Here is a 15,984-nt window from a genome sequence, read left to right on the forward strand (position 1 = left end):
GATAATGTGTCAGTCCCTCAAAAATGTTTGTCCGTCCTACTACGTGTATCCATCGTTGTTCCCTATCCATGAGAAAGCAGAATGTGTGGGGAAAATAGCTCCTAGCTGTCACATTGCTGTTTCTCCTTTAAAAACACACACACACACACACACACAACAAAAGCAGAACTATCACCTCCATGAAATACTTCCCTTTTCAACAACTGTAGCCATTTGTCACAAATCTATCCACTCTCCCACACAATGACTATGTATTCTAAATATCTTGTAAGGAAGTTACCATTCTATAGCCATCTAACAAGTTGCTCTGTGACCCATAATATCTTTGAATTACATACTTGGCACATTGTAGGTGTTCAATAAGTGTATTTTATAAAAGTGTGCAATACTGTGTTTATGAGGAAATGCTCTTAGACTTCTAACTTCAGAAAATGTTCTTAGACTTCTAACTTCAGAAAATGTACCCCTTCTTTTTGTCTCCTAAGGGAAGAGGAATTATTCATTTCAGTAAACTACCAGGGTAGTTCATATTGCTTAGATAATACATTTCAACACACTGGGATAAGGGGCAGAGATGATTTTTTTTTAAAAAAATACTTTTATTGATTTAAAAGAGGAAGGGAGATGGAGAGAGAGATAGAAACATCAATAACGAGAGTCATTGATAGGCTGCCTCCTGCACGCACCCTACTGAGGACGAGTTCCAAACCAGGCATGTGCCCTGACTGGGAATTGAACTGTGACCTCCTGGCTTATAGGTCACACCCAACCACGGAGCCACACTGCGGGCAGATATGACTATTTAGGAAGGAACAATGGTAAAGGATCCTAAACGGTCCATAATTTCTAGCCAACAGCATTACTCCTAGGAAGAAGTGATCCCACAGTCTCTTTGGAAATAGGGGAAATCATGGCTAACAAACAGCCTTCCCCTGGCTTCCTCATGTACTCACTGATAAAAGCTCCCCCATTCCTTGCACAGGACAGAGGTAAGTGGAGACTAAAAGAGTTCCAAAACATTTTCTGCTCTATTTTAACCATGCATGCATTCTGTTTGAATGAGCCCAAACGAAATGTTGATAGAAAACCTCCTTTTATTGAGAAGATGCTCTTTACATCTTAGCCTCCTCAAAAAGCTTTACATGACTGCCCCTGCTGCCATCAATCACTTTCTATCCCATTTTTTTATTTTATTTTTCCTTAGTACTTATTACTATCTAAAGTAGCCTTATCTAGCCATCATTCAATTGAACAATCTGTCAACCACGTATCTCGTTGTTTCATAGTTGTATCCTCCATGCCGAGGACAATACAGGCACATGGTTGGCTCTCAAATATTTTTTGAGTGAAAAAAATGAACAGATAACTGACTATTACACCTCAGCTTCCAAAGCTTCAAACAATTACATCACCGCCCCAAACCCTCAACCTGCTAATTAAGAGCAGCCAGGATGCAACTGGTTCCTACAATTGCCTTTACTCCTACCCTCTGAATTTATTTACATCTTCGCTTCTTTGAGAATACACTTGAATTGCTGCGTGTTTCCTTTTTTGTCTGTCATTCTGCACATTCTTAACAGTCATTGGATGCCTTATCTTGAACACAGCACAATATTTATCTTTTTTTAATGTACTTTTCAGTAGACAATAAAATTATGAACATTCTTACAGAGCTCTAAATTATCCATTCTAAAGCACTTTAATTAATGTGTAACATGAAATGTGTTAACATACTATTTTAACATTGTCATCATCTAACAACAATGAGTTAATAATCAGAAAATATAAAATGCATATTAAACAGGATGAATCACAATTCTAATTTTATAGTGAAATATCAATTACTACGGTCTGAATTAAGCACACAATTTAAGTAAGCTAAGAGAACAGTTCTCAAATATGACACTACATGTTATTGTTCATAAAATTATCTGGGTTCAGCATTATACCAAAAAACGAGCAGAGAGTCACTAATACCCACTTTCCTATGTACTGAGAATTTTATCTCACCTACCTAAAGGAGCAACTGACATTAATGCTTCAGATCTTTTGTAGCTATATTTTATATATTGTTGCGATAAAGCTGGAAGAAAGCATACGTGATATTATTTTACAGGTACTGTAATTATCAAAAATCATTCATGAAGTCCATCCACCCATTTTCCCCCATCTTATAGCCCACTTGTAGATTCATTGTACTTACAATATTCAATTGCTTTTTCAAATACACCTTCTCTTAAACCCAATCTTCATAAGATTTTAAAAAATACTGTATATCCAATGCAGGAATTTAACAGAATTTAGATTTCTTAGCTTTACAATGTCCTAGTTATTTTCTTAATAATATATACATTTTTGCCAGTTGAATAAAGAAGTGTGAGTGTGTACGTGTGTGTAGAATATAATGCCATTTTCACTGGAAAGGTCAACAACCAGCAGTCCTATTTATAAGCCACATTAACACCAAACAGAGAGCTTAGCAATGTCTGTTTCTAAAAATAAACCCTGTGTGTCTCTTGTTGTCATCATCAACCAGAGTGTTCTGCGCTCTGTGACAGAGGCATCGAGGCTGCTTCTGCCTTTCCACGGCATTACCCATCACTCCCCACGGCCTCCCCTCTCTGTCAAGGTGGCAGAGATAAAATGAGCTCTGCAATCACCCTAAGCACACATTTAAACATTATTGCCCCTTAAGCAGACAGTTATCATGTTGTTTTGGCAGCAGGAAGGAATCTGTGGTTTCACTTGAATGTTATTCTTCTTTATTTAAACTACTAGAAATAACCCAAAAATGACAGAATGCTCTTTCTATAAATAATCATTCCAGTGTAGAGTTATATTAGGAGGTAACTCAGATGGCATGATAACGCCTAACAAGCTAATCTTAGACCTGCGATGCCATAAGATAGAAATACCGAGGCTAAGAATAACTGACCCAAAGGACTCAGCCTGCGAAAGACAGTCACAGACATGTAGGTATCTGCAGATTTTAATGCATTTAATGATCTTCTGAAAGCTTTCCGCCCCCCTAGGAAGGCAATCAATTATGCTGGTCATGAAAATGACAATCAATAATGCTTTTACAATGTATTGATTCATAAAAAAATGGCTCAGGATTCTCACAGCAAATAAGATTATAAAAAATAGTTGATGGAAACCAGAGCTGGCTCTTAAGTAATTGGATTAGCATCTAATTAGTGAATTTTATGCATAAGCCACCTGCAGAGCACACAATATTCATCCAAGGAAAGAAAATAAAGTAAAATGTCATATGTTGGTATCTGAAAACACCGCCATTCACTTTTCACCCCAAATGCCCAATATATATTAAAAAGAGGCCGAATCTAAATTTTGCTAGCTAGATCATTCTTTTGGCTCAGGAGTTTGATGTTGCATGTTGAAATCTGGATTTGAATGGAGACACAGACTTTATTAACACCCCCCACCCCACTCCCACCCCCAACCCCACCCAATACCTAGCAAAAAAAAAAACAAGGTGGGTATAATGCAAGCATTCAAGCATTTGGGTCAAAATAAACTGAATCCCCACTTTGAAAAAATACCTTCTGCTAAAATACATTAGTAATAATGTGCTATTTTGAAGTGGTGCAAACCTTGCCTTATGATATGGGAGATGTATTGGGAGCACTAGCAAACAATTACCAAATGCATGGGGACTGCTGGTTCTGTCTCCAGTGTCTGCTCACTGCTCTGCGTGTCATCAGTCTCATGGAACTTTGGAGGTTGCCTGAAGTCTGTCTCAGCCCTGGATAGTGGTAACTTCAACCAGTTTAATCATCCGGCATCGGGAACGTTGAAATAAGGCTCCTCCAGCAAACCTCTCAACATAGAAACCTATTTGTGCCTCAAACCTCCCAGGACTAAGAAGTGTGCATAGATGTTTGTTTATAAATATAGCTGATTCCATATTTTTAGCACCAAACAGATATAAAAAACAGTATCTGAGACTAAATATTTTCCTCTTGGAGAAAAAGCATTAGGGACACGGTAAATAAGAACCAGTTCAGACCAGACCCTGTCAGTGCCTAGCCGTGGTGACTGTCCCTCAATAAGTTCCTCTGAACTTCTTTCCTCATCTGCAAAATATGAACACTGCTACAACTGTACATATTGCAGACCTCCTCAAATTGTGGAGAGGATTGAATGATAAAGCAATGCTGGGTACAGAAACAGCTCTGAAACATTAGCTTATTACATCAATAATAAGAATGACAGTGATAAGAAATTATGAAAAAATGTGGGTCCAATCATTGACCTTTTAAATTCTGACTAAACAACTAGATCAGAGTAGAATGTGGTAGAAAACTAATAATGATAACTAATGGTGATACTTTCTCTTTATAATCTACAATGGGCTGGTATTGATGTAAAATCACGATTCAAAATACACGCTTGAATTTCATTTGTAAGCAGGTGTCAAAAACACTATGACAAATACAATTTCAATGGCATTCACTTCACCAAGAGTTCTTCTAGTTCACCCTACATGGGGTTCCCTGAAAATATTTTGGGAAAACATTTTTGTACTAAAGCAAGAAACCCCAGGCCACAATGTATGTAATTTAATGGAAATACAGTGAAATCTTCTTGCTTGTTCTTTATGTCAAATTTTGAAAAAGCTTTATGACACTCATATTTTCACCCAGTGTGAAAATTTCAGGCCATAGACACTCATTAAACTTTACTTCAATCATTGAAAATGACACCCACATGGCTACAATTGTGTCAATACTAAATATAAATTATAAATTAAACATTTCTATCGCAAGTGGTAGACCATGAGGGGAGGAAGCAAGAAAATGAAGTTCTGGGGTATTTCCAACCTCATCAACATGCAAACAGTTTAATCATAAGTAAATGACTAGTTACACTTTGTGGTTTGGTAAATTTCCTTCTTCCTTAAATGTAGTTTTCATTGGATTTAATTATGGGGTGTTTTAAAAGCACTATATATAAAAGCCCCATCACTTATTTTACTATGAAAAAATTAACATTAAAATAATGAATGGAACTGATAGCCTTATGAAACAGAAGATTTACTTAGTGTTCTATTCACAAACCATAGCATCACAGAGTAATCCTAAAATATAATATTCTCTGATAACATTTAAAAGTGTAGGTTGTTTAGTATTTAAAAATTTTTGTTTAAATTAAGTGGGGTTTTTTTTTATGTGTGTATCTGACTTAGTGAAAAAAAGAATGGAAGTAGTGGACACAAGGTATTTTCTTATCTTTTCGTGCTCAGATTGTCAATCTCCCAAGATTAGAAAAGGGAAAACTGTCCATTGTGAGGCCACCATGCCTCCTAGACCAACCACTGATAGTCCAGTTTCTTTCAAGAATGAAATAGATCCCAGCAAGCCACACTGATCTGAAGCACGTGCCAAAAAATCTTTGAATTTTATCTAGAGAGAGCTTGTTTTTAAAGTATTTTTCATGGGCTTTTATCCCAATTACATTTTTTTCAAAGTATTCCAATTCAGAAAAGAATTGTTAAAATGCAGTTACCATTCCAGCTTGTTAAAATTGTTCATTACTGTAAAATGTATTAATTAGAAACAACATACTGGCAAAGAAGTTGCATTCTGAATATCTGTAAGATAATCCTCCTATAATATTCTGTTTCTCTCAAAGCCAATATTAAAGGAATATTTTACTCAAACTTATAATAAATGCTTGTAATGGGCCAGTCCACAATGCTGATTTTCCTCCTTTCTAAAAAAAAAAAATGATTTACAACCTAGACAGATCCAGTTTTCTACCATAATTACTTCTGTCTCTTTCTTAGGGTTCCTTCTTTTTAAAAAAATATTATTTAATAATTGAGAGAGAGAGAGAGAGAGAGAGAGAGAGAGAGAGAGAGAGATTTGTTATTCCACTTATTTTATGCATCCATTAGTTGCTTCTTACGTATGTCCTGATTTGGGATTGAACCCTCAACCTTGGCATATCAGGATGACACTAACCAACTGAGCTATCTGTCCAGGGATGTTAGGGTTCCTTCTAACAACAGAGAGTACTAAAAAAAAGTCTTTATATTCAGTACTAGTAAAAAATTTTAAAAGGTAGTGTTTAAATGGATATGTATTCATGAAAATGAAGACCCAAGATTCAATTGAAAGAGAAATTATATAGTCGACTTCCTTCACTTAATTAATTATATTTTGTCAAAATTACAAGCTAAAGAAAATTACAGACAGATGGGTACTTGACATATAGTGAGGGATAGAAAATCAGTTTTGTAAAATACCATATATGATTGTCTAAGCAATATGCTATACACCTGAAACTAATACAAAGTAATACTGAATGTCAACTGTAACTGAAAAATAAAATTGAAAAAGGTGAAGTAATCCAATAGCAAACGTTTGTTCTCAAAAACAAAAAGAAAATTACAAAGAAGAGAATTCCAACCACCAACAAATATACTGACGGTACCTAGCTAACATCCATTCTTCTTGCTTTTTCCTCTTCCTAATATAAACTAGATAATTAGTTGCAGTATTGATCTTCCCTGGCTCAGCCATGGCCCTGAAGAGCTATCTGGGTGGTCATCCCATTCTTCTTTTAATGACTGGCGAAGGTATTGGCAGATGATGTTACTCTGGCCAATGAGTTATGAAGAATGGTTTGCTGGAGAAATTTTGGGTAAAACATCTTTCCTTAAGAAAATACCCAAGAAAGAAAACTTTCTCTTCTATGTCTTTGGAATTTATTAGGCATAAATTGATGCAATGCCTGGAACTAGTACGGTCAATTTGTGACTCCTGGAGGAAACAGCCCTGTGATGACACCAACTCTAAGGCCAGCAGAATGGAACAGCGTGAAGGGCCTGCATGCTGTTGACACTATTGACCACCTAGGGCTGCCCAACTACCCTGCTAGTTCACTAACTGATAAATTTATTTGTCATTTGCCACTTTGAGTACAATTTGCTATTGCCTGCTATGGAATAGAACCTAACTCATATACCTACCCCTTACATTACTCATTGTATATATTCAGCCACAGTAGCTTTGGAGTGGAAGTGTAAGAAACACATTTTTATAAGATACGTGCATATTATAAAAATTCAAACAAGTTAAAAAAGTATGATGATAAAAGTAAAAGACCATGGACACACACACACAAACCTTTTCCTGATTTCTTTCTATCAATGCATGAATTCTCTGGGATATGAGTGAAAAGACAAAATATATACTTTTATAAAAATGAGATATTACATATTTTTATTTAAAAATTATTAAATATCAATTAATTTAGCAATAAAAACTATAGTTGAAGGGACTATAAACACAATTATATAAACTATTTTTAAAAATCAGTGTTTAGAATTCATTCATTCATTCATTCATTCATTCAGTATTTGGTTGTCCAATGATGTTTCATGGAAATACTTCCCTTCGTAGTTCTTGACTAGCAGGGCATCCCACTGCATCGCTGCTGATGTCATCCATGATGTCAAGAGGGTAGTGGCCATCAACACCGCCACCCGCAGACTGGGCAGACCCTAGGATCTCTTTAATGGTTCCAGAGAGTTCTCCAGCAAAAGATCGGTCACATCTCTCAGGCAATGTTGACAATCTCCTCAAAAGTGATATTTCCACTTGCTTAATTTTTATTTTCTTTTTCTTTTTTGGCTTCTTTCTGACTTGTGGTGGTTCTTTGAGGGTTTTGATGGTCAGGGCGGAGGCAGAAGGCACTCTCTCAATCTGGCCTGTCTGTTCTGCATGGCCAGTTTCACTGTAACCCTGAGACCCCCTCCATCACCAGTCGCTTTGGCGAAGTCATCAGCAACCTTTGTTGGAGATAGACACAGGGGGCAGATCTGGGGAGTCAGGGCAGACATGGCACCCACTTCTCCATCAGTGCACCTCAGGCATACAATTTGAATCTCAGGGTGGAACTTGGGCATGGTGGAGGCACCTGGTGTTCAATAAACCTGGATTCCGGACAATCGGAGAAAGCTGAACCTAAGCCTCCACTGAGCTGAAAGCTGGAGTCTTTTTATTTTTTTTTTTAACTCTATGTTTCTATTTTAAGCAGCAGGGAGTCTGTCCCTGCTCAGGGAGAAGATATTAACACTTTTACACATTCCTCCTTCTCACCTCTCCCCAATGTCTCATATTGGTTAGCTTTATGAATATTTTTACATTGCCCTACTTTATAAAATGCGCTTTCTGTCCTGTAACCACTATCTCATAATTGTTTAAATAGATTCAATGTTGCTTCATTAATCTTACTATGCTTTCTCCACTTCCGAATTCCATTTTTTTGCTTGTAGTTCATCTCTTCATTGTGTGGGTTTTATTGTTAAGCATTGTAGTTCATGTCTGAGAATTTCTACCTTGCCTGTTTATTTTCACTATATTTTAGTAACATCTTGTCTGGGTAGAACAGTGGATTGAACTTCTAGAACTTCAGAGATCTTTCATTATCCTCTGGTATTAGATACTGGAAACGTTTGATGTTTTATTAAGTCTCACAGATTCCCTTCCTACCCTCCCCCACAATAGATCTTTGCTTTATCTGCGTGAACCTCTGGAAAATTACTTGACATTTTTAATTCAATAGGCCAGTTAGGGTATGACTATGTGCTCAACATTTCTAGAAAATCTTCCTAAAAGATGAGAACTCTTTTAATCTGCAGATTTATTTTTTACTCCTTCAGTGAAATGACCTTTCTTCATTTTCACAAAATTATCTTCTGTTTAAATGTTTTGAAACATCAATTTCAGGGACATGAATAATCTTTTTGTTATACTGCCTTTGTCTTTCTCATCATTGACTTCACTCCAAATGCTTTAATTTTCCTTTCTCATTCCAACTGATTGTCTCAAGCCTTTCCTCTTTGTTGGTAAAGATTTTCGCTGGTGTCTATTCTGTTTCCTGCTATTTCTAATGAATAATTTTTGTTCTATAATTATCATGCTTTTTTCATTCCCAATCTGTTTCCCTTGATCTAAAATATCCTTTTTCATCTCACTCTATTGTTTCATCATCTCATCTTTGAGTTATTGTTTAACAGAATTTATGTTCTTATTAAATTAGGTACTCTATTTATAAGAAACAATTATTAGACAAGTCCCTGGATTCAGTGAGTTGATGTTTTCTTCTTGGTGGCAGCTCTAACCTTACTGGGGGGAGGGTATTACATTGCAAGGAACTATCGACCACTTCCCCATGCGGAGTGTTGCTCCAAAGCCTTCATTTCTCCAGAGAGGCAATGTTTGTTCACCTTCTTCCATTTACTAGTTCCTCTTCCAAAATCCTTTCTGCTATTCCTCAGTCACAAGAAACAACAGCAACAATAAAACCAAACAAAACACAACAGAAATGGAAGATACCTCGCCAGTTTGCCTCTCTCTAGAGTTGAAGAGAATTTTCAGCAAGCTGCCATCTTGTCAGTAAAATTCTACGGGACTCTCAGGATTCAGGCCCTGATAGGTCTCTCTGTTTCTGATCACGGGTTCCATTTTTTCCTTGACTATTAGTTTCTGAGGTACATTGCAGTAGGTCTGCCATTCATTTTCTTTGCTCAGTTATTGTTACTATTGTGTGTATGTGGGGGGAGGGGGCGGTTACTGGCTTATACTATTTTAGGATCACTATATTTTCTATTAGTGGTGAGAAATTATACACTACATTTTCAAATTTTTTATCTCCAAAATCAAAAGCACCCTTTAAAATTCATAATGTGGGTTTCTTTTAGTCTTCTTAACGGATTATACAATAATCCACCTGTGTCCACAGAAATAAAAAAAAAATACTCATTCCTGTTCCCATTATGAACAGGCCTATTTATAACTAGCTCTTTGATTGCTACCTATCAAATATTCAAATTGATAACAGCCTTGTACGTGAAGATAACCCGAGTTAGAGAACAGCAAAACAGCAATTATGGGGAATACCAGAAGTGATTCTTGACATGACAGGAGCATATCACAGACTTACATTTTCATAATTAGATTCTGCTTTCCAAGTAGACATAAACGACTACTGAGTCTAAAATGTTCCTTTCCCCTTGACAATACACACGCCAAGAGGGAAAAGAGTCTCAAAAGGTGAAGATACACTTTCCATAAAGAAACTCAGGATTTAGTTCTAAATGTTTTTCTTTTATACCCTAAAATAAGAATACAAAGTAAAAATAAAGAAATAAAAAGCAAAAAGGGAAAAAGAAAACAATAAAGAATGAAGACATAGTGAAAACGTGTTCCTTATTGTGAATGTATTTTACATTAATGCTGTACAGACTCTAGAAAATACTCTCATAATAATGGTTCCAATATTGTCTGGACAGCTCTGCTGTCCAAAGCGTTAAGCAATTTGCCTGGCCACTGAAGAACAACCCTGATCTGCCAGCCACTGCTGAGTGACCTGAGTCAATATTTGCACGTGCTTCAGTTTCTGCTGTAGTTATCCCTTATATTGGCCCATACGAGCCATAGAAGTACAGGCTGGCAAAATATGTCACTCATACTGAACTCCAAGATTCAATATTATAACGCCTTTTAACTAAAAAGACATTAGCAGACTATGTTGAAGAACATAGTTCTAACTAAGATGTCTAGCCTGGGTGGGTCAATATTAGGGAAAAAAATGGACTATATAAAACACAACACAATAGCATATAAAGATCTCTGGAGAAAAATCTTCTAGATTAATGCATAGTATTCAATATAACTAGAATAACAAATGGGAACTCTAAAACAGTGGCTAACAACAAAACTTTTAGAACAATTAATCACAAGAAATCTTTAGTTGAGATTTCACTGTTCAACTGCATATTTTACAACTTGTTTGCCTTGGATTCTATGTAATGCACTAAGACATCTCATAGAGCACACACCTGCACGCACACACTAGCTGCTCTGATTTATAGTCACAATTTGCACAAGGAAGCAATTTAATTCTTATCAGACCAGAAAAAAAACATAGCTGATTTACTGATAACTAAAGACAACTTTCTATCAAAACAAAAAATAATTCCCCAATGTGACAAATAAGCTACCTCATCTGTCTTGATCAGAGAGACAGAGCCAAGGACTGAAGAGCCAGGAGCCCAGGTTCACTCACTAGAAACAGTAATAATAATAGAGTACACACTTTAATAATAGGAGGTCACATTTCAACCTCACATGAACGCCATGAGGTAATCAGGAGGACATCATTATTCCTCAAGTTACAGGTGAGTAAAGCAGTCCCACCATGGGCAGAGCTCTCAGAACACGGAGCTTTTGACCCCTAGAACAGTGCTCTCGCCAGCACTCTGCACTGTCACCATATCTCTTTTCTCTCTTTCAGACCCCAAGACTCCATCTGTTTCTAAGCCCATCCATCACATCCATGCCACTGATCCAAAAGGGAGTTGAACAAGATTTGTAACTAAACTAAGATAAACAGCCCTAATCCAGAGATTAATTTAAAGGACCCCTCCCCTCCTCGCATCAGTGACTCAAAGTTTGCTGCACATTAGGATTGCTTGGAAGAGTTTATCCCAATACTCAAGCTGTTTCCTATACAATTAAATCAGAAACACTGGGGATGGAACCCAGGCATCAGCATTTTGTAAAGTACTGCTGGTGACCCCAAGTGTCAGAGCCAAGTTCCTCAGGGGAAGCATACAATAAAGACTGGGGAGATTAAATTTAAGGACATATTATATTAAACAAAATTAAACACTGCACAGCATGATAGGAAATATGCAAATGGTTTATGTTTCAAATTTTAAAAATAAATAGAAAGTGGAATTTCCTTCTTTATACCAGACAGACTTGGGAGTTTTTATCAATCTACATCACTTTTCCTTTCATTGCTGGTGTTTCAATGTTGCTTCCTGCAGAACTGTCAGCAGCATGGACTGCCCCAAGCACTGCCCTGCTTGGAATAGTGTTGCTTTGCATAAAAATCATTAAATGTTGGAAAGATGGCTCTCAACTGAAGTCAGGGAAAGTTAGGTAAAATTATCAGACACTGAGAACAGTGAAGCTTGCAAACACCTGTAGTGAGAATCAATGTCAGGAGACAATTGCAGCTTCGTTTCGTTTCTATCCTCTGGAAAAAATATCAAACTTGCAGCCCAGAGACGAGGACTAAAAGGATAAAGTGCAATACTAAAAGGTATCCGAAATGGTTATTTCGAAAGAGTTGGTCCATATTTAAAAAGTAAAATGCTTAGAAGTTAAACGACCAGTTTCCATTAAAGACACATCAGCTGACCCCTCCCCAAGCTCTTGTCAAATTCACAACCAGGAAGATAATAAACAGCTGGATTACTGGTACAATTGCTTTAGGTAAACAGACACTATCAATTAATAGAATCCCTGTCACTTCAGTGTCCACATACCAAATCGTACAAAACAGATTATTTTATTCCAATTCCATGAAAAGACTGGGTCACCAGGAGAATCTTGAAATCTTCATCATTAACCGAGTTTGAAAGAAAACTCGCTTCCAACACAGATCTGTGGAGGGTAAGGTGTTCCACGGGGAAACAGACACCCTGCCCACCTGTGGAATACTTCTTGCCCACCTAGCTCTACCAAGTAAACACTGTCTGATGTTGCATTTTTATCGCGGAAGTCTGAATGGTGAGCTATGATTCTGATTAAGCCCACACAGGAACTTGGGAGCTGTGAGGGGGGGGACTTTAAGTCCATTTAGATGGACGCATTCAGAAGAGGACCAAAACAAACCCCAGTCTTTATGAGCTAGCTGGAGGAAGTACACGTGAGAAGCACCAGTGACAAATAAGTGATATTGCCTGGAGAGTCTACTCTTGGAACAGACAGACATTGGTAAAGCTGACAAGCTTTCTCTCTCATCAGGACACCTCCTTAAAGGCACCGGCACAGACACAGACAGAGAAAGTAGAAATTGGGAGCTGTTACTGTTCTTCAAAACATTGCACCTGCATCTAACACCTCTGCTGTGTGCTATGCCATTGCATCTGACTGACGGTGCTAGCTAGACTTTCCACCTGGCTTGGAAGAAAACGAAAATAACCCTCTGCTAATAATAATCCTATTTCATTCTAAATAGTTTCATTTCAGGCTGATGAGAAAAAAAAGGCACATTAAAACTACCTTCACAACTCCAGAGCACGCACATTTCAGAAGGTAGGTCTATAAATAAATGTGCTTCTGTACTGCACACTGTAAACACAAAACCGTCAGGCTAGCGAGGGCTGCAATTGAAGCTGGAGCCCCGGTATGAACTTACCTGGTTTTTAAAGTCCCAGTAGAATATGCTTCCCGTCAGCACTGAGCTCCTTTTCCTAGTTACACAGTCAGGCAAACACCCCCAACTACATCTGACTTTATCTCAGCCCCATCCTTGCTCAGAAGCTTGCGATTTCATTCAGAAGCAGCCGGCCCTCCACAGACTGAATATGCACAGAAACAGCAATGAAAGGGATGGAAGATAAACCCCACCGTCGCACCAAGAAAACAGCAGCACGAGCACCAAAAAGCAGCTAAGAGAGGGGGTTTTTCTTCTGCTGCGCTCCCCCAAGCCAGCCCCCTTTCCTGGGTACAAGGTCTCAGTGAGGAGAGAGGCTCTTACCTGAGCTGAGCATGCTGTGCATTCTCTGCTGAGCCAAGAGCTGCTCGCGTCCAGCCACCCCATCTGAGGAAAAACACGAGTCACTCTCGTAAATTGTCTGCAGCATATTGCAATCGCTCTGACTTCAGCTCCATGAAAGATTCATCTCTGCTCTGTGCAGGGGCCCCGGAGCTACCCTCCCTGGGCTGGTCCGCCCTCCTCCCCAAGGAGAAACAGCAGAGGATCGACTCCCACTGCGGTTTCCTTTCTGTTCAGATGGACACACACTTTTTCCAAAGACCTGGCCACTTTTCCCATGTTACCAACCTGTGTGCAGAGCAGAAAGGATCGGGCGGATGCTCTGGCCCTCTGGAGTTCAGGTTACCCTGAACACTAAAAAGCAGGTGGGAGATGGGAATGTGCTTCGGGGATATTGCTTTGTCAGAATAAGTAGAAAAATATTAACTCTACCCACGAGAAAGAGAAACCAAGGAAACCTGGCTGAAAGTTCTTCAGGCTGCTAGAGTTTCCTTGCAAGAAGCGGCAGTCCTAGGAGTGGCTTCAGCTGGTGCCCTTCTCTGTTTGTGTGTGTATCTTCCTCCCTCTCTGGTCTCTCTCAGCTCAAGTTGGCTAAACCCAGTGATAATCCATTTGCATATGAATCAACAACAGCATGGCCCGCAGGCACAGAAATAGAACAATGGTCGGCCTGAGCCAAAAATAGGTCAAGCCTGGCCGAGTGATTGGAGCCTGCATTAATGCATTTAAAAATACCCCAGCAAACCCAGCTGTCCAGCCTCTATCTTTCAAACCATAATTCTCTATTGCAGGGCCTTAGGAGCAATTAACTCTTTCCTCCCTCCCAGCTTGCTTTCCACACTGTTTCCACACTGGCGATTTGCATCCAAAGAAAGGAAGGCAAGAAAAAAAAATTAAGAAACATAATTCTAAGAGGGCAAATGCACATATACTTCATTTCGTTTTATTTTTGTAGTATGTGTTTTTGGAAAAGAGAGGAGAGAAGTGCAGAGCTCTGTATTGGTTCTAAAATAATACTGGAAGCTTTTGCTCATAATGTGGTTTCTGCCTCACCCACGCACAGCAATCCTGGCGTTCTATTTTTGTTGCCTGTTTCTTTGGCTACACTGCAGTTGGCTGTGGCACTAGAAGCTTTTCTGCCTTCTAGTTTCAAGACTGACAGGAGATTTAGTAGAGGTAGTTTCGGAAAACAAGCACACTCCAGAATAAAATATTTAGGAAGGATGGCTTGATTTTTTTTTACTTGCTATTTATGTAAGGCAATTGTCCATTTCACAAATCTAGATATGATGGTGGTACCCAATATCAATTTTATCGCATCCAGCCTCTATGATATTTACACTTAAAAGAATAGCTTAGACCTGAAAATATTTCATCTCTTTCAGCCTCTCAGGCTAAACTCAATTTACCTGTAAAAGGAGAAGCAGGTGTGGGTGTTTTCTTATAGATGGATGCAGAATTAGTAAAGTAGGCACCATCAATAAATAAATATACTGAGTCCCCAGCTGTTTATCTCTACATTGGTTACCTGAAAAACAGACCTCACTTTTCTAAAACAAATAGCATTTATAAAAGTTGATAGATTCCCAAACCAACACACATTGGGGAACTCATCTATAAAGTAAATATATTACAGTATGTGATCCTAAGAATTCTATAGTCTATGGTATGCACTTACAGTATCATTTGAACATCACAGATTGGGTTGCAAGCATCTAGCCACTCCAAGGGCAAATGCAAAAAGTGATAACCCACTGATCATGGTAGCCTTTCTCCCTTTTCTAAATTAGATGAGCAAGGAAAGTGTAATTCCCAAGGCAGTAGTAGCAACAGAGAAGGAAAGAGAAAAGGCAGAATATTTCAAGGTTCCCAGAGCAATCTCATGGAGGAGGGACCTCCCTCAAGGGAAGAGTGTGGGGCAGAGGGAAGAGAACAAGAGGACACAGAGTTGGGGTGGAAGGGAAGAAACTTGTAAGTCATTAGGCAGATAACCCACTGCTGAAGAAAATGGCACTGAATTTTCCTTCTTTCATAGATTGACTCCTACTTCTTGCAAAATTATATTTGGGCAGATAAATTACAAGATTTAAAAAAAGAACTTATTCCAAACGGCATTTACTTAAGCTAAACAAGAGGATCTTATGTTCCTGTCAGTGGAAAAAAAAAACCTTTTAATTCCATCTGGTATTACAAGTGAACTTTCACTCAATTAAGGGAATGGTATATAAGATTCAAGGGATGGAAATATTGTGGATCTGGCAACTTACTTGGAGATGATGTAACCAACCACAGCATTTTAGACCTTGGACATTTAGCGACTGTCTACAATGGTGTTCAAGCTCTTGGTACCCAGGATGCTGAGGAACCTGGGAGTTGACG

General features: G+C 38.3%; 1 protein-coding gene and 1 pseudogene across 9 annotated transcripts in view; both read right to left on the reverse strand.

Moving 5' to 3' along the window:
- HDAC9 (histone deacetylase 9) overlaps nt 1–14,346 on the reverse strand; it is a 455,800-nt gene extending 441,454 nt beyond the window's left edge. For 2 of the 9 annotated variants that reach the window (XM_015558165.1, XM_015558160.1), the window contains exons 1-2: nt 14,064–14,344; nt 13,588–13,650 (exon numbers count right to left, since the gene is read on the reverse strand). In XM_015558165.1, the coding sequence (XP_015413651.1) occupies nt 13,588–13,609 (22 nt within the window). In that variant the 5' untranslated portion in view covers nt 13,610–13,650; nt 14,064–14,344. Of the gene's footprint in view, nt 1–13,587; nt 13,667–13,893 lie in introns of those variants that run through there. The other 7 variants (XM_015558164.1, XM_015558163.1, XM_015558167.1 and 4 more) reach the window with 6 other exon arrangements.
- LOC107181692 lies at nt 7,396–9,408 on the reverse strand (annotated as a pseudogene).
- Nucleotides 14,347–15,984: the final 1,638 nt, after the last annotated feature.

The sequence above is a fragment of the Myotis davidii genome, unplaced genomic scaffold (assembly GCF_000327345.1).
Source record: "Myotis davidii unplaced genomic scaffold, ASM32734v1 scaffold168, whole genome shotgun sequence".
Classification (NCBI taxonomy): domain Eukaryota; kingdom Metazoa; phylum Chordata; class Mammalia; order Chiroptera; family Vespertilionidae; genus Myotis; species Myotis davidii.